At 40.6% G+C, this 25,546-nt stretch overlaps 1 protein-coding gene across 2 annotated transcripts; it reads right to left on the bottom strand.

Moving 5' to 3' along the window:
- Positions 1-98: 98 nt before the first annotated feature.
- LOC104926510 (SH3 and cysteine-rich domain-containing protein 2) lies at positions 99-22,273 on the bottom strand. 2 transcript variants are annotated; one of them, XM_010740383.3, is made up of 11 exons: positions 21,622-22,273; positions 13,307-13,655; positions 11,465-11,559; positions 9,361-9,445; positions 7,362-7,477; positions 6,461-6,530; positions 6,153-6,241; positions 5,960-6,048; positions 3,248-3,299; positions 2,116-2,253; positions 99-1,250 (listed from the first exon to the last, which is right to left on the bottom strand). In XM_010740383.3, exons 1-11 carry the CDS (start codon positions 21,706-21,708, stop codon positions 1,152-1,154), a joined length of 1,269 nt encoding a protein of 422 aa, XP_010738685.2. In that variant the 5' UTR covers positions 21,709-22,273; the 3' UTR covers positions 99-1,151. The 2 variants fall into 2 exon arrangements, with proteins under 2 accessions (XP_010738685.2, XP_019114291.1); XM_019258746.2 differs by lacking the exons at positions 6,461-6,530; positions 7,362-7,477 and having other exon boundaries at positions 21,622-22,270.
- Between the last annotated feature and the right edge of the window lie 3,273 nt (positions 22,274-25,546).

The raw sequence follows: 25,546 nt of genomic DNA, 5'->3' as shown, positions 1-25,546 counted from the left end.
ACTTCTTCTTGCTCAGCACCACCATTCGTAGTTTTCCTAGAGCAAGTTTCATCTACCTTTCTAGTTTTTCTGTGTCGTCTTTAAAAAAAAAAAAAACCAAGACAACAAAATATAGACCCTAGACAACCACTGCTGTTTCTGTTACCTCAAAATACATTACACCAAAATGTATTCCCGGAAGTTTAAGTTCTTGTCTTGTGGATTGTTGAAAAGGGAAACTTTGTTTTGCAAAACATTTCTCTTAGCGCAAATGCTGAAAAAAACATATTCTGACACATTTTCGTATCATATTTTCAGTTATTTTATAATGAAAAAGTCAGGAAAAAAAGTTTTTGAGTTTCCCCTGAAAAGATCTTCAGAGCCTCCAATTTTCTTTGAAAATCTTCTCATTTCTGCACTCTGAAGGTGGCGAGCGCAGTTATAACTCAGCTTGACACTGCTGAGGATTTACGGATCGTGTGCACTCCTTTCATCTGAGTCTCTGGGCTGTCTGAGTGGCAGTAGCTTTTTCTGGCTGGCAGTGTCTTGTCCTTGGCGAGTGCCTCATGTCATGCACCAGCCTATATGAAGCTGATATCAGTCCCCAGGCTAGAGACCCTGACATGAGCAGATAGGGATGAGACATACGCAGTGGGTAGAAACAAGAAAAGGACACTGACAGAAGCATCATGTTCCTATTATAGGCCTCGTCTCACGTTGTAGATATTGTTTGATGTGGAAAAACTAAATTTGCACCATCATCCAGCAAGCATATTTATATACTTATATATACATATAAAGCATTTCCAACTTGTGCACCCTAAACATTTATTTTTGTATTAGAAAGATAAAACTACAGTAACGCTAGACTACTGAGAAACAGTTCCTTTCTAAAAGCAGGATTACTGCATAACTGTACACCTGTATTAAAGGCAGTAAACCAATTCAACCAGAGACCATGTGTTCATCAGGGGCTGTGGTTCCAGCTCTTTACAGAGGTGTGTGTCCAGTTTCTCTGTGTTTGGTTTAAGTCAGTAAGGACTGGGCGGAGAGGCTTTGGCTGTCTTTGTGCCAAGGGGAAGATGGGGGAGGAGTGATGGTGCTAGTTTAAAGATGTATGCGTCCGAGGGGGGGAAGTAGAAGTGGAAGGGGGGTGGTGTATGCACAGAGGCTCAGATCTCCTCTATGGAGTCAGCAGGGACCAGCCCTCTCTTCTTCCCACTGCTCAGCTTCAGAAACACCTCGCCGTCTTCGAGCTTCCCCACACAGATCTAAAAGGAGCAGACGGAAAGTGAGTTGCTCTATTTTCTGTCAAGTAACAGATGTTGGAATATAGAAAAAAAAACTTTTTTCTACATTTAAGGAATTTGACAGTAATAGATTTTCAAGAACATTGGTGTTACTAGGGGAATTGCCTACAGGTGTATCCATTTTGGCAGCAAAATGATGTGACTTAATATCATAATCTTTCTCTTAATATTACAGTTAATACCAGTTGCATGCGGTTATTTAATGTAATTTATGCGAAGAATAGCTTAATTTGTCAGAATTCATTAGTATAAATGTTAAAAAAGCACTCTACTACATAATTTAAAAATACTAATTCATAACACAGGCTCGTATTTTGACTTACTGAGGGTGCATAAACAGCAGCTCATTTGTGTTTTTTCAACATTTTAATTTTAATGTTGTAATTACAAGAAGATTTAAGGACTTCTGCTAAAGGAAAACTCTTAATGGAAACTACAGTATAGTGTCAGTGCACAGCTTCTTGCAGCAGGAAACTTTTTGTATTGTGGAGATTTAAATCATGGATGAAAATTTGTTTAAAATGGTATATAGTCTTTACAAAGAATCCGTGTATTTTCTTGTAAAAACTAAAGATTATGAGAGTTGACACACAGACAGAGATCATTTTGGTGCCAATCTTTTGATCATGTCCTGACCAGAATGTGCCCCGTCTCTCACCCAGTGTGTGCTGGGAAAGGCGCCCAGCCCCTTGCAACTCTGCACCAGATAAAGTCGGACCCACAAACAGATACATAGAGTAGATGGAACCTTATGATCAGGGTAAGGGTAGGGTATAAGCATATATGAGATGAAGAAAGCAGAAAATAGAATATAATATTTGGATACCTGGGATTCCTTCACGGCCATGTGTCCTCTCTCTCGGTTGCCGGGAAGACCCTGGACAACCCGCCATACTCTCTCTCCTGGCCGCACCCTCTGCACAAAGTTGGCAGGGAAGAAGCCCACTTTGTCACCACTCTTGCCCTTAAAAACACAGTTAGTCATCATTTAGAATATATCTGGATTATTTAGTCACATATTTAATATTAAAGAAGCACTAAATTTGTGTTAAAGCCGGTTTAAATATGTGATTCACTTTGTCTGCACCTATATATTAGTTTTTTATGGTTGTTTCAAAGCTGGCCACATGTGGTGCAGGGCTGCTGATGAGCCAGATGAATGTTCTGACTGGCTCCCAGACTGGCTGAACCTTTCTGAACTTGTTTCGCTGTTGTCATCTTCTGTTAAGTCAGTAGAAACAAAGAGGCAATTTGTCACCCTTTATTCTGAATAATAATGGGAAATTACAGACAAAGTGAGTCAGGTAGTAACACATTTCCTCACATTTCTGTGTGTGCTGTAACAAATCATTGTAGAGAAATGCTTAAAGATGGGACACTTCAGTGATTAGAGTAATAAGGTAATAATTGTTTTCAAACGCAAACAAAAAATTGCTCCACTCTACTGTCACATTTGTTTAATGTCTATTTGATAAAAGACAGATTCTGGTCTTTACTTAAGTTACATGCAAGGTACACCTTCCTTTTTCTGTGACTGAAACACCCACACACACACACACTCACACACACACACACACACACACACACACACACACACGCACACACACACAGATGCACGTTTATTTCTTTTGGGAGTGAGTGAAGCTCATTACACACTCAATAAAGACCTCTTTGAGGTTGCAACACTATTCATTATGTTAAAATCGGTAATTTTCAGAGAAAATTATGTTCTATTTCTGTCTGTGCCTGCGTGCATGTTTATGACAGGCACGAGTGGAGCAGGTGTAATGCATTAAAGGCTTGATTTAAAGACTCGATTTAACACATGCGCACAGTGAATGCACGCACACCTACTTCTGTACACTCAAATACACAATATGCACCCAAGAACACGGGTAATACACACCAACTAGCACACGCGTATGCATGCTGATGTTAGCAAATGATTTATTACCCACCTTCCACCACTCTTCATTAGAGTCGTCAGTGACCTGCACCCGATCACCGGGACTAGAGGAGATAAGACAAGAGAGAAGATGGAAAAAAAAAAAGGCGCATGAAAGGGAAGGTGATTGAGGTGGAGAGGAAAAGGGGATGGGGAGATGAAGAGGAGGGGGGGTGAGGGAGTGAGAGCGGCAGGCAAGAAAAGAAGGAAAAAAAGAGCTGAGTGTGAGCACAAAAGATAACATTATCAAACTGCCACAGAAAGCTGTTGTACCCACAGTTACAAAGCTGTGGAGGTTAAGATGTGGATGAGTCTTTGTGTGCAGCTGACACCAAGGTCTACGACTCTGTAGAGTCTGCAGTGGTGCAAGGCTGGACCTGATCCGCAGCCAACATGGCCTGCATGCCAATGATGCTCCCAGTTTTTCATGTTACTTTTCTACACACACACACACACACCACACACACACACCATGTACCCTCTGTCCCAGATACACAGGGAGAAACTGCTGTCCCAATTGCACTTCTGTACGTTGCGTCTCCTGGGTGTCTGCTCTCACTACTGCCCTATATGATTATCCATGAGAAATGCAGACACATACAGTAAGTTTGCACATAGTTACATAAACTTACCAACTAGGATGAGACCCATATATCTCAAGTGATACTGGCAATTTATTTAATATGAAACAAATTATTCTGCTCACTGAGGTTTCTCCCAGGTGCACAGCTACTTAAAGCCTAAATGACAAACTCGTCGATGCCTTTTTTTAGGTCTCTGCATGCAATTTGAAGGTGTATGTTCAACAGCGGTATTAGCCTAGTTTAACTTACGTCTAACAGCAGCTTTGTTCATACATCTTTATAATCCTCCAAGAATGGATAGTAGGTACAACTTAACAACATGTTATAATAGATATTCACGCTTTGACCTATATAAAATGCTGCTCCAGTATTTACTGTTTCCGTGCACCAACAGCCAGGGAGGCAGAAACAAAAGCTGCTCCAGATGAGAGTGGGTGGGTTTAGATTTTGCAAGTTTCCTCTGAGAGAAAGACAAAAGAGAAAAAAGCATTTCCTACTTTTGAAAGCAGCTGCTACACGATTATATCAAACCTATAAATAAAGCTAAACTAAGCTGCTCTTATTTCACCTTCAAACTTCAGGTTTAAACATAAGCAAGGTCCCTAGGAGACGTATCAAAATTCACCCCAAAACATCACACCCATGTACCTTTTTTTCCACAGCTATCATTGTCATAAGCTATTATTATGTTATTTTGACTCATCAGAGCAGGAAAAACACAGACAAATTTATTTAACGATGGCTCAGTTCCCATCCCAGTAAGCCATGACAGTGAGCCAGCATGAATAATACCAGGAGCTCAGTCATTTTTAATGCGTTCAATTTGTTTTTCCGGCTATGACAAGACACCATGTCTGCTGGAAAAACCTTGTACATGCACACCAACTGCACAACCAGGTATTTTCACATAACCTGCCTGATTAGACGTCTGCTCCAGACTGTGGTGTAAAGTCTCCTGTTCGTTTTGTTGTAGCTATTACGGGCCATATTCAACTTTACTTTAACTCTTAATAGTACATGTGATGTGTCTGAAATCACTCCCCTGTTCAGTCTGTCACGACTCCATATACAATAGACAGAAATTTACTCTATAGTGAGCAAGAAACCGAGATTCTGGACACTTATAAATTCTCATTATACTGGTGCCTGACTGTTAAATTGCAGCGTGGGATTGTTAGCAGAAAGAGTTTCTTGTTCCACTGTTTTAGTTAATGAATTTCACACATACGCACAGACAATGCCGACACTCAAACATTATGACAGTATGAAGAAAATGTAATTCACTCTAGGGCTTTACACTGTAAGTGTTTTCATGATGCAATGGAGATTTGGTGACCTTGATTACTAGCGTACCTAGTAACTGCAGAATAACTGAAAATACATGTGTGGGTGTGCAGAGCTTTTAAATTCAAGTCAAGTGCTTATATTTTCTGTAACTCTGTCACGTAGAATTAACGTATCAAGAATTTTCCTCACAAATGAATCCCTACAAATGAATGCAGTCCATCCCAGTCCCACCCTGACGGAGGCACATAGACACATAATGCTTTCATCAGTTCAGATACATCGTGCAGTCATGCACACACCTGCAGCACAGATGGCCGCTAACAATCGCATGGATCTTCTACCTTTGTGAAAACTGTCCCCTAACCATCCATACACACACCTCTCTCTCACACACACATACACATCCTGCCCTAATTTTACTTAGTCCTCCTTCATCTTATAGAGTTTTTACTTCTATATTTGTGCTTTTCCCTGTTTCTCCCACCCTCTCAAACTCTCTCTCTTCATATGGTAATCTTCAGCACTATGCCATCTCGTCTTAGGCCCTTTCATCTCTCAGTTGTTCAGTGTCTCTCCTCTCTCCTGCTGGGAACATAGCTCAGTTGCTAGCTCTACAAAAGAACAGTGATGGGCTCTGAGTTTATAATTAGTCGTCCTTAAGGGCGCCCCTGCACCGTCCTTTGCAGATGGTAGGGACATTTTCATCCTGCAGGAACAAAAGCCGGGGCAAAACAGAGGGAGGGACAAAAAAACACAAAGTACTCACACACTCACACAATTGGAAAAACACAATACGACATAAGTACTCCTGCATGTGTACACACATGTAGGCAGTCTGTTTGGCTTTTACTCACTGTAGTTCCAGGTCATTCTGTTCCTGAGGCAGAAACTTGTAGAGCGCTACATAGGTGTGGATGGAATGAACTTCAATGCGTTTGGGCACCTGGACACAGGGAGACACGGGGAAGGGAGGTAGTGACCCAGAAATATGTGCTTGTTGAGGAAAACAACTACAGTCTGCATAGGAGGATTACAAAGAGGGGGTACCTTCACACTGTTATCCTCTGCAGGAGTCTGAACTTGGCCGCTGCTCTCTTCTTCTTCCTTCTCGATCTCTGTGTCGGGGACAGGAGTGTCTGGAGGTGGTGAGACTTTTATTTAGAAGGTGCCAGGGAAGCACGTAACCACACATATGCAATCAGAGCATGTCATTTTTCCAGACACAGTAAGTCTCTCTCACGCAGCAGACATGCACAGGTAAACACAACTTATGCACAGACACATATAAGCATGGACATACAGCATAATGGACATAATGCACATTCAAAAAGACACAGACACACAGTGATGTTTACCCCCTGTCTCCTGAGTTATCTCTTCCTCCATGCTGCACTGTCTCTGCTGACTCTCCTCACCTCCCTCCCCCTTATCAAAGGTGGAAATGAAGAGAAAAAAATAATAATCAAATGTTAGTGCCCGATGTCAAAGAGGATTCATTTTACAAGACTTTTATTCAGCCTACACGCCACATAGATCAGAAGTTCTCAGTGTCAGAAAAAGACCTGTATATATGACCTATATACATGTACTGTTAGGCCATGTATGAGAAAGTTTTGGGGAGGTTAAGCGAGACTTGCACACTACTTCAACTACATGTTTAATAAGAGGAACACACAGACCAGTGTCATGAGTTATGCTCCTCGTAGATGATACTCCTGTGTTTAATTAAAGCACTTCACCATATGCCAAGTTGGATTTAATTGGGGGCTGACATAACCTCAGAAGAGAGAACATGTTTAAAAAGAGGATTCTCAAGCAGGAGTTTGACGTGGAGAATTGTATTCACTTTCTGGTGAACAGCAGCAAGAAGATTGGTACCACTCTGTCATGTTAGGCTACCATCTGGTTAGCTTTACTTTAATAATCCAGCACATAACCACATATAAAATGGCAAAATGTCTTTTGTGTTTTGTATAGAACAATAAACAGGGTATAACATACAAATTAGTAATTAGAGTTTCTCTATTCACTGTACAGACCCAAGAGTGGTATCGATCTTCTTAACTTACTGTCAGCTATAAAGTGAATAGACATATTTTTCCAAAACAATTTCTTTAAAACTTAAACTCTATTTTAATTGTTTAGGGTTAGGCTGCTGTATCTATAGTCAATACTTAACCAACATGTTGACCAATGGATCAGCACTGTAAAAACCATCTGTCCTCTGCCCCCAACCACTTGGTGATGATGTCATACCAGGCTGCGTGTTGGTGACTCTGACAAACTGCCAAAACTGGAGCGGCTCATCTGCGCCAAGGACGTCCCGTAGCGCAAGGCAGCATACACAGGGTCTACACGCATCCGCGCAGCCTCTGAAACCACACACACACACATTCATGAACTCATGCGCGCACACACTTCTGTTCACTTTATTTGCAAACACGCAGGTAAAGTATTCACGCAAAGACACAGTTCCACACACAATACAATTTGGATTATGCACTGTACATCATTATTATTATTGTGCCTGTGCCAATCTAGGAGAACCAGAGGGTCTAAATATAACCATAGTACCACAGTCAGTCTTGGACCAAAGTGACCCACTTCAGATCTAAGAGAGGACAGCAGCCAAAAATTAAGGAGACATCGAAATATTCCAATAAATCTACAGCCTTTGATTTATTTATACGTTTTCTTATTGGCAAGAGATGTGTCTTAGTTTTAATAGCTGTAATATCTGGAGCTTGCTAGCTGACTAGAAAGAGAATATAAGATGAGATTTAAAATATGGAAATCCTTAGAACGCCTTCATTGCTGCATTTCATGGAGATGGCAGCGCTTAGTGCTATCAGAGTATTTCTGAAGTTAGGAATTAGAGTTTCCAGCTCGAATGTGCTGTGTGTGTCAGTGCAGGGTGAAGTCGAAATGGTTTCATATTGAAGTCAATGCCTCTGTGGAAGAAGGAATTCAGCAGCAAGAATATCTTTAGTTGACCGATGTAAGTATTTCAAAGTGATAAAGACTTAACTTTAGGCTAACACAAATCTTTGTATGCATCATTTCAATAGGTAATAAAATTGTAACTGTCATTTCAAGATTACAACTGAGGGCATTAAGTGGTATATACTTCAACCTCAGCAGCTACTAGACTCCAAACCCTAATAAATAAGCTTTAATAAACAATAAACTGATTTGCCAAAAGGCATGATGTGAAATTATAGGGTCTGTAAGTGAATCCATCATAAAAATTGCTATCTAATATAAATTTGTGTAAACATATCTTCCAAGCCTTTTGTTAGCAATAATTATGAGGACACTTTGCAATGTGTAAATGTGAGTTTGGCAGGTTGCAGTCTCAGCTGGATCTGGCAGAATCCCAGGCGTCATGGTGCTGAGCTCGGAGAGATGACTGAGCCGTAGGTTAATTGTACCCTGATTCATGGGTAGTACAAGGAAGTGACAGCATGAGGTGCTAACCCCGATTCAACGAGGCATACAGTATGTGAGATGAAGGACGGTATCACCTACATATGTTTATCTTATTAACAGTATGGCAAAGAAAAAACAAGCTCCCATTCAGAGACAAAAAAAAAGGAAGAACAAATTCAGGTGCTTTCAGATCAGTGAGTCGATAAAAACAGTCTGTAATCCTATGATTACCTTCAGCGAGTTAAAGTGACAGAAACAATTAAGTGAAAAATGTTTGTTTCCATAATTGTATAGCTCTAAATAAAAATGTGATTGTTATTCAGAATTGTTCTATGTGAATATGCATAGGTGTAATTTATGATACAGAGAGTTGGTCGGGACCAAAAGGAAGCATTTAAATATTTATCAGGCTTTAAACATTGAAGCTGCAGTGCCAGACATTAAATTCATACCCTGCATCAGTCCAAGGATACACAGAACAAATCATAAACAGAGATATAAAAACATAAACATTAGAACTTATAAATATTTATTCACATACTTTCGGGGTGCAGACCGTCCATCAGCCTCCAAGAGAAGCTGAATTTGTTCTTCCTCTTTATATTTTTCCACTTCATGCTCCTCGGTTGTCAGGTGAGATGGAGACAGTTCTGGTTTTATTACAGTACGCGCACAAGCACACACAAAATCTAAAAATAAATCAAAAGGCTAGACAAGAGCAACATCACAAAACAAAAGCACATGGGACACATACATAACAATGCACACATGCACTCACTCATAAACGCGCACACATACACACACTCTCTCGCTCGGCTATGCTCACCTTGGCTCGGTTGAACCTCCTTGACGACAGTCAATTGGTCATTGACAAGCATCGGCGAGCTGAAGTTTCGCTTGAACGCTCCAGACTAATGGAGGAGAGCAGAAAGCAGAATTCTTTTCAGTTACCGTCCTGTTTATAGGCCGAGCCGATGGGGGAACAGGCTCCATGTTGTGACTTTTACGACAATAATAGAGTCATTTGAAAATTGCTGAATCAGAAATACATCAAGGCACACTGACAGGCATGAGAGGCATACACGCTGCAGGGAAAGAGCTCATTTCTGCCATTAGGTCACAAACTGAAGGCAAAGTGCTAGCTCTCTTTGATGCCAATTATGAACAATGAATACACTCGTGTGCATATGGCTTACATGCAGACATGGATGTGTGTGTCTGCACGACTGCAATTTCACACTGAATTAAGCTGTTTCAGCTGAGATGTTGTTTTTTCTTTGCCTTGACTTGCAAATGAGCCACTCACTTTGTCATATTCTTTTGAAGAGAGAAACATTGTTGATGATTTTTTACCTTTCCTTTGACCTCATCATTCCCCTCCCCACTCTCCCTCTATCTTTCTGCCTCCTTTGAACCATCTTGAACACAGTGCTCTTAAAATTTTCCAAGTGGCTCGTTTGTTGCATGCTAATATCCTCTGCCCTACACTGGAGGATGAACACAAAATCCCTGCCTGAAATCAACCCAATCTATTCCAGTGTGAATTATAATCACCTTCTACCATTGTCCTTAACCCACCATCCAAATTTAAGATGCACACATTTCCACCAAATCCACAATGCAAAATCTTTCCTGAAGTATGAAAACTTGATATCAAAGGGAGCAACAATAAAGTGTTCAAGCTAAAGATCGAGTTTGGTTATAAATGTAGATATTTTAGTCTTTTTGGCCTCAAAGGTAAGGTGTGATTAATGACTTTGTTTCAGCTACATCAGCACTTTACATCTCTTAATAAACTGAAAACAGCATCATGCTCTTTATCACAATGCATCTGTGTCCTCTCAGCATTCTAACACCATATGGTTGGTATATTGAGACGGAGTCTGCCCTCAGGTCAAGAGTGTTTACACAGTGTGTGACTGTGTTTGTGCATGTGTGTTGATGAAATGGATGGCTGTGTGCAGTGATGTAGTGATAAAAAATGAAGCAACGTGTAAATGCATGACTTGTGGCTGTCCCAGACTGCTATGAAACAATAATGATTAAACAGATTTTTGCATTTTCTGTTCTGCGTCCAATCACATGATTGCAGGTAAGATTCTGAGTGGTCCAGCAGTCCAGATATTATGGTAAAATTACCATGGCAACAGTCTCTTCAGGTTATTCAAATCATGATTGCAGCCCAAACTTATTATTGTTATTGGTGTTTTTATAATGTGGCTATTAAAAATGTCTGGGTAAAATCAGAGAAATGGCCAGTCAGACTGGGTTGAGGAAGAGAAGAGAGTACATTTCTTTTTTTCTACATAAATGTAAAAACAATTTGACTTTTTGTTTAGTTGAGATCACTTGTGTCTTGTATCTTATGTAGTTCCCCTTGTTTTAATATACTTTTACATGTAGAAAAAAAATGTACTTCAAATTAAAACCACTCTCATATGTCATTATTTGTATTATTCATTAAATATAAAGCTACAGCCAGCTGAAGCTCTTCTGTCTGAAGGTAACCAAATCTGAATAATAATTTATAGGTTGTTCCATTAATCCTTAAATTCATCCAGGGGTTATATGCTGAGCCGTTGCCAGGCAACCAGCACTAAAGACTCCAGGTAGCCAGGAAGTAACTTCCACCCTAAATTAGTGAACTTGTTGTTTTAACTTCAGATTTTGTACAGTAACTGGGTACTGGGACGATAGAAAATTTTCATCAGAAATTGGAAGTGTCTGTTTTTTTAACAGAGTAAAAACTGGGTAGTTATGACCACCATGCCTCAACAGTCAAAGACAGGTTCACCACACTCAAACAAGAAGAAAAGACAGTTGATACACAAATAAAAGCTGAGAAAACAAGATTCAACATTTAGTCAGTGACAATGTTGAGGAAAACTGCCAGTGCTATAAGACAAATCAAATTCAGAGTGTATTCGCACCTTCCCATGACATGGCTGCTGCGATAGTTCTGAGGTGCACCACAGGTGAGCAGCCATCTTGCACGTTTTACACCGCAGAGCCTGTTTGGAGTTTCCTGCAGAGAGGGACAGAGACGAGAGAATGAGAACAGGGGACGGAGACATGGAGGCAGCCACAAAAAGAAATACGCAGCAGGCTGCAGATCCGCAAAGGGCGGAAAGAGCTAACAAACCAAAGTGGTCTTCAGATCATATGAGCAGGTTTCTCTCTGCTCAGAGAGGGAGTGTAATCAAGAGCAGTCCCAGGTTTATCAAGCTGGCACTGCTTGCAGAGCTTCATAATCAACAGCTCCTCTTCCAAAACAACCTGTAGAGATTGGAAACCAGCTGGAGATATTTCAATCATAATCGATTTGGAATTGAGTCATCTTATTTTTTCATCTTTGTTTTAAAGTGCATCAGCAATATAAAACCACTGAGTATTGAGATATTTTCCCCTTATTTGTTAGGTTTGGAAAAAAATCCTGTGTTGTTGCTGAATGTTTTTATTTATTATTTTTATCTTACCAAAGATAAGATGGGGATCACATCGACAGGTCTGTTATGGAGCAGATGTCCTAATAAAAGTGCTGCTTTTACATTGAAGAGAAAAAATGGATTTTACTTAAGCGGCTTAACAAGGAGACAAAGGCTGGACTGTGTTTGGGGACTGCAGAGAAGTACAGCTAAAATGAAGTGATGCATTACATAAATAAACTCACAATGCATGCAAAAACCCAGCACAGACTCAAAAGCAGAGGAGCAGGTTGCAGTCTGTAATCAATCATAGTGACAGGAAGTAGATTTAGCAGAAATACTAAGAGTGGCCAGTAGTTCATGGAAGCAGAAAATTAGGAATAAAAGCACTCACACATCTGCACCACAGCAAGCCCTGTTAATAATCTATGGTTTCTTCACAGTTAGAAACACTGAGAGCGATACGCTGAAGACATAAAGTTCAGTTCTCAATCTAATTTTCTCAAAAGGAGTAGAAGAAACATCAGTGACATGAGATCATTTATAAAATTTCTGTTTCAAGTGACATTTTGGGAAATATGCATATTCACTCTCTGGCAGATAGATGATATGATTGATACCGCTCTCACATCTGCATGATAAAGACAGCTAGTGGCTTAGGGCTTATATTTAGCTTAGGGAAAAAATATTGGGGAAAACAGATAGCCAAAGATAACAAAATCTGCCAACCAGCACCTCTTAAGCTGTGTTGTTTTAGGTGTGGACCCCTGGAGGATTAACTGATTGCCATGGCATCAGCCAATTGGTACCCTTTACATAAACGAATAAACATTATATTTTGTTTGTAAAAAAAACAGTTTATAGATTATTGTGTAACAAACACTCACAGTCCAGATCACTCACCTCATAAATATTTTATATACAGGATTTTGTTATGGATGAACAGAGCCATGTTTTCAGTCTTTGTGCTAAGATAAGCTCAACTAAGCTAAGCTCAACTAAACTAAGCTTATCTAAGCTAAACTAAGCTAAGATAACCAAGTGCAGCCTTGAACTGAACTGGTAAAATACTAAAAAACTGGAGTGCTATTGATCTTCTCATCCACCAGAAAGCCAATAAGCGTATTTCCCAAAATGTTGAACTTTTGCTTTAAGACTCATAAATCCTACTGTGATGATAAAACATTGTTCCTGTATAACAGTTTTAAATGTCTTTTACATAAGAGGCGATGTTTTTTCCATGAAATGTTTGACCTAGATTGGAAGCCACATAAACAGAGACAGGTAGAAATCCTGTGAAAATTGCTCCCAAAAATGGTAGAGAATCCAGGGAGTTGAACACCTTACCGACTATCATGTGCTTGCAGTGCTGGCAGTTGGTGGGCTTGCGAAAGACGTGGTCCTGGAAACAGTGGGTAATCTGAGGTCGGAGAGGCTTGGTGGGCAGTGATGGGGAAAGGCTGAGAGAGGGGGAGTGGGAGGAGATGGAGGGGTTGGGGCTGAGAGATGGTGAAATGCATGGTGAGCAGTCGCTGACGAGAGGAGAACCAGGTAGTAGTGGAGGAGAAGGAGGTGGCGGGTCAGTGATGAAATCCGGGGGCAGGCGAGCGTCGCTGTAGGACCTTTGGAAGAAGTTCTCCACGCTTTTGCTACGCATGATGGTCTTGAAGGACAGAGAGCGTTTTAGTCTCTGGAGCTGCACACATTGACAGAGACACAGAGAAAGAAGACACACTAAGAATAAACACAAGATAAGCAAGAATACTGTGCCACATTTGGGAGCAATAACAAATGTCTAATACGCCTTCAGGACAGCACAAGCAATATCCCGGCATCCATAAACACAACACTCTGCACCATGGAGGGGTGACTCATGAAATGCAATATCACCTCATAAGGAAACGACACATTAATAGCAAAGCTATCTGAGACTAAGCATATTATTTGCACAGGCACATTTAACGGAACAGCTTGTGCATTTGGCCCATTATTAAACAAGATAGGGCTTTTCTCTTTTAAAACACCCACGGCCATACATCGAGGAGCACTGTGAGTAAATGGAAATTCCTTGGTATTGGTGGCAGGGGGGCTATTTTGACCGAAACAAGACAGTTTGCTCAGAATCTTCATTTATCAGCAGCCTCTCCTCAAGGCTCTTAATCTGATGGAGTCTGTACATTGGACCAATTGATCCCACCACTGGTTTGCAATAAAAATACAGGATCCCTCCACACAGGGCCAAACTCTGAGCCCACAACATGAAACTATATCAAATTGCATTTACCTTCTCTCACGTATATTGACATAGACAGCTGTGCTCGTATCTTGAAAGCTGTATTGACCAAAGACTCTTAAAAGAATTGATGGTTGCTGCATTTCAAAAGCCAAACAGACGACAAAACGTAACATCAGCGGCTGTCGTGTCTGTAAAGCTCTGCTCTCCACAGCCATCTAGCATTGATTGGCTAGATAAATGCACGTTTCCTGACATTTCCCTCCGGCTCTGTGTACAGATGATGATGCTAGTTTATCCTGGGGGATGTTGACCATTTGTTACCCTGACATGCAGTGGCAGTGGGTGAGCGGTGTGAGGGCGTGGTCGTGTCGCAGGGGAAGAATGGATCAACAGACAGACATGCAGACAGATAATCAGTAGGCCACAGACACTCTGTGCACACATGCTCCGTCTGTCTGCTTGTCAGTGCTCACTCTGCTCAGTGCCAAACATAATCACTTTACAGGGACACGCTGTTTACAGCTCCGTGCGTCTGGGAATAAGATATGAAAACAGTTTGTCTATTTGAGTTTGTGTGTATGTGTGTTTGTAAGGGACACATGGAGGTAGAGCAAGAGGAACAAAGGCCTGTGTCAGTGTGTGACTGAGTGCAGGTTTGTGCAGTCCATATGCTTCCTGTAAAAATCTCTATTAGTAAATTCATCAGATTACACCAGCAAGCTAGAGTAGACTAATACAACACATTATACTGCTATTATAGATGTTGTTACACAGAATAGTGCTATTCTCTCTGTATATATGTAATGTGAACCGTATAAAGGGTTTATAAGTTGTAAGTTTATCAATAATTTAAAAGGGACAAGAAAATATTGTGGTCTAACTCTGGTAGCAGATTCAGAATCAGAAGCACTATCAGCATTCATTCATATCTATGGCAGTTAACTGAAAAGATGTTGTTACCCGCAGACGATGTGCAGCATGCCTTCGATGCTCCTTGTGCATGTACTGTAGATGTCTGGGACAAGTGTACTAGAGACTGTTTAGTGTGTTGTGTGGATGTATTTGTGGTTTCAGTACGTTTTGCACATGTCTCTGGTTCTTGAATTTGTTTGTGCTTAATATTTCTTCTGTAATTAGAGCTGATATGCAGCACAGTGAAGCCCAGACAAATTTCCTAATAGGGATAATAAATTAAGTCATTACTTTGCATCACAATTTAAGACTACAATTTAATTCTCACCACAAGGACCATTTCTGGAGTTTGCTTTAACATAGTACTTAGCAGATTTAGCATTGCACTTCGATAATATTGTGGAACTCACTTTTCCTCCTTGTCAAAACCTGGTGCCTTCACAACCCACAATGCAACTCAACCGCCAACGGTTAAGTTGGGGTAGGTCGTGCCAGGAGCAGGTAATGTAGCTTCGAGCCACTAGCCGCAGGCAAAGGACTGAGGTACAGAGATCTGATAACCTTGCTTTTTTCTAACCACACACCTCAAGATTTTTTTTCATTTTAAAACTTGTGGTCTTCAGTCCCAACGGACACTGACTCAAGTCAGTCAGCCAGTCAAGAATTTATTAGATTCCCCAGAGTTCTATTTGGCACAAAAGGCTTTATACAACTTTTCCCCCAACACTCTCCACCCACGTGTTTCCCCTTAAGGTGCTCAGAAAAATTCAAATTTGAACATCTACATTTTTATGACAGCCGTGCAAAGTCCAACTACTGAAACATTACCAAGCAATGCTTAACACATCTAATCATTACAACTTATAAACTCTTTATGTGGAATGCCTTATTAGAAGGTGGTAACCATGTTTGTTAATGGTACTGTACAATGCTTTGACACATCTCCACATATTGTTTGTAGTATCACAGTCCTGAGCTAAGCTCTCTTAACCAGAGCAGATGAGTGCGTAACAGCTCCGGCTAGAGCACATGTCTCAATTACAGCTAATCAAATCATCTGTCAGTGTGCTAAAAAGCATTCCCGTTAGCTTCCACGTGAGCATTAGCTGAGAGCGTCATACTTCTGAGTCAAAGCCAGTGTGATAACACGTTCAATTCAGGTCATCAGTACACACAGTCTATTTATGTGCATGAATTTGTGACAGGTGAGATGCAGACATCGATAAAGAAGATTCAGTCAACCATGCCTTGCCACAGATGGGCGTGATGTATGATAGTCCCTTATGTATTATTGATGATCTCCTGGAATTTCATGACAATGCCTGTTCCGTAGAGCAGGACATATGTCAACTGTACATCAAGTACTAAATAAAGCCTTTCAGCTGCAGAAAAGAATGATTCTCCCAAAAGGAATATTTGGGTTTGGTTTAACCTTGATGTTTCTGTCTCCACAAATTATTCATGTAATTCACAAATGACTCACAGTGCCATGCAAAATGCAAAACTTTGCCCAGATATACATGCACCTGCGCAGTCAATATTCTTCAAGCGGCAACAAACACACTGCTGCAGATTTTCACTGAGCTGTCTCAGCGGAGCTATAAAAGCCCATCATTTTCACATCTTCGATCCATATACTAACACACAGTCATTCGCACAAAGGGTCACATAAATGTCCAAAGTCAGTGCTCCACAGAGCGACAGCAGGATTTCAGCAGACATAATTCAATGATAAAGCTTTGGCTTTATCCGAATATGTAGCTCTCCTTCCCTCCATCAGAATTTAATGGGGCCAGAGGCCAGGCTGAGATATATATGGGCTGCTCAAGCCGGTCCAGAGGTCAAGACTGAACAACAAAGGCTTGGTCCCAATGGAGATGTGACCATAAATACAGCGTGTAGCCATAATGTACTTTAGTGTGCATTATTTTCACCCAGTAGAAAACATTTCAAATGGAAAAGCTTAAACACGTACTCTAGCTCTGCCTTTAGAGGCTGTAAAGGTCAAAATATACAGTCTCTCAAGCTTCAAGAGTCTGAAATTTTGAGAAAAGGTCCTGGTGGTGGGGTCTGCATCACCTAAGGTTTTGCTTCTCTCTAAAACCAACAGTCAAAAAGCCATATCACTTGATGTAGAGAGTGGCCAGGTGTTATAACAGATAGATTTGTGTGTTATTTGTTTTCCAATTCCCTCTTTTTCCTCTTCTACCACTATCCATGTTCAATTCTAAGAAAAGAAGAGAAAAAACAACCACCACAGTTGATACACCCCTTCACTCCACGGCTTTATATCACAGTGTTAAAGCAAGTGCATGTATGTGACTTAAACATGTAATCATTTATTTTCTGTAGCCTGTCATTTCTATTTTAAAATTCTCCAAGGCCTCTATAAAAATTTCATATCATAGTGTTCAACCTTGTTGGTAGTGAGGATATTTCATACTTCAGAAGGATAACCGTGCTGTGAGAGGCACAGTTTCCTGGTTCAATTCAATTCTAGGTCATCAGCCGAATATGTGGTTTCAGAGGAAATTATCATCCTCAGGTACATGATGTATTTAGGGGTATAATTATTTACACCTACACAATTGTTTTGGGCAGGTGATGTAAAACAGAAAGAAGGGGGCAGGAAACAGCTGGAATTGAACAAGGATGACAGAGCAACCTGAGGGCTTTATTTCAGAGAAATATAAAACAGCAAAAATCGCAGGGAGAGAAAGAGAGAGACAATTTACACATATCATAAAATCTCTGAACAAAACAGCTTATCAAGCTTACAAGGAACCAGTTTCATGTCCAAACAATTCCCCTCTTGGCTAAAGTTATGCACGGCAGCCTGACAGAATCCAGCTTTGAATACCAGATAAGGGATGCATAATCACAGGCTGCTACCATCATTCTGTCCATATAATTCATGCATGTACACACACATAGTCATTCATGCGCTTGCTCACACACCGAGACTTCTTTGCCCCTCTCGCTATGATTGTTTAATGGAGGAGAAACTCTGTGTGAGCGTGGATTACAACCATTCCCCTCACTGGAGTGCAGTGCTGTGTCTACATTTAGCTAAACTCACCATGCCGCTTTGCCCTGGCAGCTCATCATCCACCCATTTTCACTCACCCAACCCTTGTGATACACAGCACCCCAAGCACAACACAAATGCTGCCAGACTGCGACCCCTGAATGAGCATCAGTGGTGACGAACAAATCTCCCTAGCAGATACTTTTCTTCCCCTCATCATTGATCCACAAATAGATACACAAATCTAGTTATATTTTTAGTTACTTGTAGCCTCCTAGTGTCCGGTAATTCAACAGCTCACACCTTTGTCAGTGGTGTCACATCAATAAACACCACAGCAGTGAAGGTGTTACATTAATTAATAAAGACCTTGGCCCACTTCAGCCTCCATCTTTGACTTACTTCCTTGCTCACGCCACTCAAATCTGTGTCATAGAAAGAGAGGTGACAGTGTGGGTTCAAAGAGATGTTGGGATATTAACTCAGTGGTAAGTTTTGTAGTTTATAAATAACAGCACACACGTCAGATATCATCCACCTGTACCCTGTAGATCATTAGCAGCACCTATTCGTATTCATGACGATGAGTGACTGCAGATGACTATAATTAACGCTGTCCTGTGTAAACAGGTGCGTGTGTGTGTGTGTGTGTGTGTGTGTGTGTGTGTGTGTGTGTGTGTGTGTGTGTGTGTATGTGTGTGTGTGTGTGTGATAAAACCAAACCACTTGCAATATAAAAGATGAGTCTAACTAATCCAGTCATGAATGTTTCAAATGCATTTTGTTTCCTAAAGCGCTGATGCATTATGTCAGGCAAAACTGTTCAAACATGTAAAAACTTCACTATTCATTTTGTTACTTACTTATAAGTTATAACACAATATGATCATACCAAAAGACTACAAATGATTATATAAAATTTTTGCTCAGCCCTAAAAGAATATCATTACAACTTTAATGGTTAATTTCCAGTCAGGGACCTCTCTCTATCTTCCTAATATCTGCGTATACCTTGTGTAAATTTCATAAAAATGCCATAAACAGTACAAAATACCAAGAGTTTTTTGCTAAAGCCATTTTATGCGGGACATGGCTACACTCACTCTGTGTTCACATGTTGATGTGAAGCACCAGAGTGAAATCATCTTCACGAAACAGCTGGTCTTGGCTACAAACTGTATGATGCATGATTACTTGTCATTTAGCATTACAGCTGCAACAAGTATTCATTTTCACACTGTGGGCAATGCCAGTCACCTCTCATCACTCAACTGGCTGTGTGCATGCTCACATTGAGCGAAAAAGATTGAGTGACGAGTCCAAGTGGGGGATGTAGATAAATTGTGATGTTCTTGTCACACTATGGGGAAGCTGACAAATGGGCCTATCTCCCAAAAACATGGAGTAGGGTTATTATTTCAAGTCTTTATATCTCGGCACTCTGACAGTATACTCAATTTGGAGAAAGAAGTGGTTCACCTCTGCACTTCTATCACAAAGAAAAGACTCCCAAGGCATCAACAGCCCCAAGAAATCAAACAGCTCTCAACCGAAAGGGCCACTATTGGCTGATGATTGCTGCTCAGGCATCTCGTCTGCTCCACCACTCACGTTTCTGCCAGCCTTGGCAGTAGACCACAAGTACATTGTTGGGAGCAAGGGAGAAAGTCCATGCTTCCTTTCCTTCTAATCCTTTGGCACTGTTTTCCTCTGTTCCCGCGTTCTGATATTCATCTTTGTGGGAAATTTGCTGCTGGTGGATTTCAAGGAGCATCTGTTATCAGAACGAGTCACTCCCTCCCTTTCTCCCTGTCATCCTTATCTAATTAAAAACACCATGGACTCATGACTATGTGTCTGATTAGATTCCTTCAAAAATTACACCCTGTGGCAGATTTTTATTTTATTTTAGGAATGGTCTTGATTGAGTCTTTAAAATAGATACGGGTGGAATATTGATGTGCAGGATTTTCAGGTCTCCTAAGACAAAACCTGACATCAACTTCAATACACTATTCTTTTGCAAATTCTATTGAATCCTGAGCATTTAAAGGAAGTTCAAAAGATGTTAATTCATTCGTTGTTAGTTGACATTACACCTGAATACTAAACATCTATGAGCTTTAGAAGGAGCATGGGGGCTGAAGGTTAAAGTGAAATCTATTCCAGCACAGAGCCCTGTAATTTAAGCAGTGCAACCTCAATTGATTGGAAGAGCAGAGGGAGATGAAGAACCAGACTCGTGATAGATTGGCCAGCTCAGTTAGTTAGTGGTATAAATGGTTGTGATGTGGTGAAGCCAGAACACCCAATGAATCGTATGAATACCAACCAGTCTGGCTTGAATATCAATATCTTTGGTAACAGCTGGTGAGTAGTGTTGAGCCACAGTGGAAAGAGAGTAGTGATAAAACAGCTCGCAACAATGCCGGCTTTTATGCTACTGACAGAGGACATCAAATATTTAGATGAAGCTCAGAGGCAATCAGCTGGTGAAGTATCTGACTGTGCTGAGTGTCGCTTTGCTTCAGACATGTCTATGGCATGTGTGTTTTTGTGTGTGGGTGGCGAGAGGACACATGAGACGGAGACAGCTTAGGGGAAAGTTGTACCAAGTGTCTAGGCGTAATGAATCAAGTGTCCTATAAGCCTTCCATTAAAAAGCAGACATTGCGAAAGCTTTCACAGCTCCTGCACTTGGAGGCGAGCCCTTGAAACCTTTGTTTATACAGTCATGTCAACAAATTAAATGGAATCATAAGGACACTTTGTAAGGACACTTGAGGGTAAGACAGGCCTACACTACACTACAGCAGAAGGACCTAGTTCTGCACATTAGGTACAAAATGAACATATAAATAAACATGCCCATTTTTGCTTATTGAAATATAAACTTCCTTTCAGCACAGAATAAAATCTTATTTGACATAGTGTGGGAGTGCAGCAGTGTGGAAAAAGGGAGACATGACTGAGTCAGTAGTAGTCATCAAATAAAAAAGAAAATAGAAAATAAAATCACAATAAACACATTTCTAAAAAAGTATTCACCAAAATCATTCTTCTATTTAAATTCACAGTGTGAATAAATCCTCTTTTATGTGTGTCTGTTTGTGTGTGAGTGTGTGTGTGCGCGCAGGAAATGGGTTTGGACAGGCAGAAGAGAAAGGGGGAGAGAATGACATCAGACCTTACGTGTGAGGTTACATCTAGTGACGCAGTCATTACGAACTGCAATTGTGAAGTGTTGTTATCAATGTTCCATAAAGCAGTGGAATAATACAGAAATAACAAGCTGCAAAATCGCAGTTAAAGAACGTGGAAGAAACGCTCTCCTTAAACAAGTCTGCGATCATTTTGTTTTTCAGTATGTGGAGGAAAGTTCACAGCTTGAATCTGAGTGAATCTGGGTGCCTTATTTCTCCTCGTTTCAGAGATTACGAGTATGAACTGTAGGGCAGGTCATTAGAGAAAACTCTGGGTACTTGCCTTGGATGTCATCGGTTGGATGGACATGGTGCTTGGAGAGCGCTGGAGCTGCGTCTCGCTCTCCATCTCATTGTTCTCAGTCATCATTGATACCGTGATGGAAAAAGTCGTTGAAGACACACACACACACACACAAAAAAAAAAAAACTTTTATCTCCTCAAACTGTGTCCGGTCGGTAGGAAATCTCCGGCTTTAGTCATACAAAAGCTTGACAAAGTGTAACAGATCCACATCACAGGGACTTGTGCGCGCTGGGAGGTGGACGCCTTATGGCCATTTACTCTCCACACACCAGTTGCAAAGATTGAAAAGATTGATTGAACAGTTACAAAACACACATGCACACATACATACATCAGCTGTTTATATTTGACTCATGCCATGCAAGGACAACAAGCATTCAGGAAAAGGTTGAACCACGCGTATGGATAGCATGTATCGTCCCTTGAAGCGCAACAGAAAGCTCCAATGTGGCACAATTCCGTCCAACAGTTGCAAAAAAAAAGAAGAAAAAAAAGGTTCAAAAGAGCAAAACATCGATGTGAAAATATCAGCTTGATATGATTACATCCAAAAAGAGGTTGTGCTCTAGAAGGCACTGGCTGGGTATAAATCCAAAGCGAACTGTGCGTTTCGCCACTGCACAGACTTAAATTTAAGCGCAATCTGAGGCACGCCTTCCCGTGCGTCTGAGGCGCATGATTGGGGCAATTTTTACAACTCTGCCAGGATTCATTTAGCTTTAATAAGGATTTACGGTCGTGGGCGGGGGCTCATTTGAAGACCAAACATAGAATAGCGCAAATAGAAAGCTGATTTTCTCTTTGAGGTAATGAGTTTGTAATAAAAGCAGGATGTTCTCTTGTTACTATCCCGCCGGGTCCCTGCATTGTTCTGTTCTTTTCTTTCTTTTTCGGAGACTATATATTTTTCTATGATTGATGGTTGAGCCTTTGATGGACTGTGAGTCAGAACAGTCATCTTCTTTATCTGAAAAATGGCTCATTTGGACTGAGCTGGACTATTTTTAGATCAGATTATATTCTGAGTTTTGAACAAAATAGTTTTTAGCCACATTTGTAGTCTGCTATCTTTCACTCCTTTTTAGTCATTTGCAACCTGCTCTCTGAAGCATGAAATACAGGAGCTGTGGCTGCCATACATGTGCTGCCTTCAGAATTAGAGCCACATCAGGGTCAGTATAATTTGTGTAAAGCACTTACAATAAGGCCAGAGCATTGGTACCTCTGATTTCAAATGTAATCTCGTTTCCTGCCTGTTTTACCAGCCTCCTGGGGTTAGTTTCTATGGACTCCCTCCTTTAGAACACATGTACTACACCTGATAAAAGAGAATGAAGCAATAAGGTTGTGGTCCCAACCACTGATTCCTGTATTAACCAGATGAAAGCAAAAGACAGGGAGAGTTAAGGTAATAAGCGGTATGTTAAATTGAGTTCTATGCTTATAATGCACAATTCACAGTGTGATACAGGGAGCAAAGACGTCTAACTGTGACTAAAGTGGTTTTTCTATCTGCACTGCATTATTTCACCTAAGCCTGACATGAAAGTTTCCTCTAAGCTGTCAGAAAGTCTTTGGGCGTGGGTGGTGTTAGAGAAAAAAGGGTAGACAAAGGGAGAGGACCTCTGTTATCACAATAATTATTGCTTCACTCAAGAACCAGGGCACAGCAGATAGCAGAGTGACTACTGAAAGGAACACTCTGCGAACACAAGCAAAGTCAAAAGTTGTTTAGTGTGTAGCTGTGGTTTGCTGTCAAAAATAAACAGAAACACAATGTCTTGGTGGGGCGGTGTGCAGTGAGCTGTGATCTGATCCGTCTGTGTTCACACACAGAAAACACAGAACAGTTGAGAGTATTTCTGTGGGAAGGAAACACACACACACACACACATTTTCTCCCATCCTTCATCCTCCATGTGATACCCTAGGTGCCGGAACTGGGCTGCTAAAAATGAACATTAAAACAGGGCTAAAAAACGCAGTGATCTCTCAGTGGTTTAGAGACATGGGAAACATAAGGAGGATGCGAGAAACAAAATGAGTCCCATGTGGCAGGAGACAGATCCCAGCCTTGACAGTGGTCGTCATGGTGCAGTCACAGGACCAGAACTGTTGCTCTTCCTACTGGGATAAATGGATACTGATTGCTCATATGTGGTTTTCACCTCAGACATGTACGCAAGCACAAGACCTGACTCTGCATGCAGTATGAGCTCCAAGTCTACCATGTCTCAAGCCCTGAAAGAGTCACAGTTTAATTCACAGACACCAACTGATAAAGGTTGTGCTCTTACAATTTGTTGGTAGTGAGCTTTGTAAATTCACAATTTTGCAAGTCTGTCAGAGGACTGTAATTCTGGAAGATTTCTTTAAATCAGACTTCTTTTTGCACAGAGTACTGTGGATTTCACCCCCCTCATCGTTTACATTAAAAGTATACTATAAAAAGATATTTTAATGGCCAGAATGAGCATGAGGATTAATTACAGCAAGCAAAACCTGTTTCACATGCATATGAGCACCTGAGACAGACTTGAAAGATTCTTTAAATTCATCATTCATTCACCGATTGCCAGTTTTAGTCTTGCAAGAGCCTCAAACATACACCAAATGAGCATCTACAGTTTAATCTAAATTACTGTCGGAAACCTCTTCCCACAGTTCCAGTAGAAGTAAATGCATGTCCATGAGTGTGTATTGATGCTACTTTCATGACCAGGTCACTCTTGACCGCACCTGAGGGGAAAATAAATTGTAACATCTAATTCACAACACATACAGCAATTTTTACAAACACGACAAAGAAGTGGTTTGGAAAAATGGCTATATTTACAAGCAGCTATAATAAAACACAAACAGTAGTAATGTTAGGACTGACCATGCACATAAGAGAAAAATAAGTTTTTCTACCGATCATTTCCACAGACAGGCAGCTGTCGAATGTTTCCCTTTAGTTGTAGGCAATTTGTTTTTAGTAGAAAAACAGTGTGTTAATATTAAAGTTAGGGATGACTTAATTGCTGCATCAGTTTCAGCATCCCGTCATCATGCATTGTAGCTCACTATCACACTTGAATACAACAGAGCAATCATGAGTTACACTTGTGCTTTTCCTGCAGTGACCCCAATTTTCTTAAACTGTTTAGAAAATGGCTAATATGGTATATATATATATAGTTTGTTCTGATAAAGTTTTATTTTTCTGATTTATACAACCTGAGAGCTCAGCAGTGATGGAAAAATCATTGAAACTGGCTCATTGCTGCCATCTGCTGCTCCGACAATGCTAAAGAACCATTACCCTTAAAAGTTCAACATCAGAGAGAAAATCAGACAAGTCTTAATAATATAGGTATATATTTATTCATACGTACATATTCATTTATATCGGTTAATTGTAAAAAAAAAAAAAAAAAAAAAAAAGGAAAAAATTTACAGTAATTATATGAACTACAGTCATTGTCAAAATTGTTTTTGAAATTTCTCAGGTGTCAATCTAGCATGAACACACACTGTAGATTCACCTCTTGCCCTCTAATCCTCAACCTTACTCCAGTGTTTGGGACCAAACGTGCACAAAACAAACCGATCCAGAGTGTAGTAGTTCAACTTCTGTGTAAACTGGTGGGAGGTGACAGAAAGACACAGAGATGTGTGAGGAAAAACAAGTCTGGCGTTTTGCTTTGTATAGCCTGTAGTGTATTTTGTACCATGAAAAGACTGATGACAGGTTGTTTCTTTTGCGCATATAAAACCACCAGGAGCGTGAAAGCCTTAAAAATCCCATGTTGATGATGACTCAGCCTGTGCCACATACAGTGTGTGAAGAGGGCAAGCAGGTGTTACAACTGCGCTTACTTAAGACATTTCCTTTTTCCTCAAGTTAACGGTCTTAACC

This window comes from Larimichthys crocea, chromosome XII (assembly GCF_000972845.2).
Source record: "Larimichthys crocea isolate SSNF chromosome XII, L_crocea_2.0, whole genome shotgun sequence".
Lineage (NCBI taxonomy): Eukaryota > Metazoa > Chordata > Actinopteri > Sciaenidae > Larimichthys > Larimichthys crocea.
This window is presented reverse-complemented; position numbering and strand designations above follow the sequence as displayed.

Excerpts from the sequence above, each read along its gene's own strand:
- LOC104926510 (XM_010740383.3), bottom strand. The coding sequence starts at position 21,708 with ATGATGACTGAGAACAATGAGATGGAGAGCGAGACGCAGCTCCAGCGC. Across the intron at positions 6,531-7,361 it reads AGTCACCAACACGCAGCCTG|GGGGAGGGAGGTGAGGAGAG; the intron begins GTATGACATCAT and ends ACCTTTGATAAG. Across the intron at positions 6,242-6,460 it reads GATAACTCAGGAGACAGGGG|ACACTCCTGTCCCCGACACA; the intron begins GTAAACATCACT and ends CACCACCTCCAG.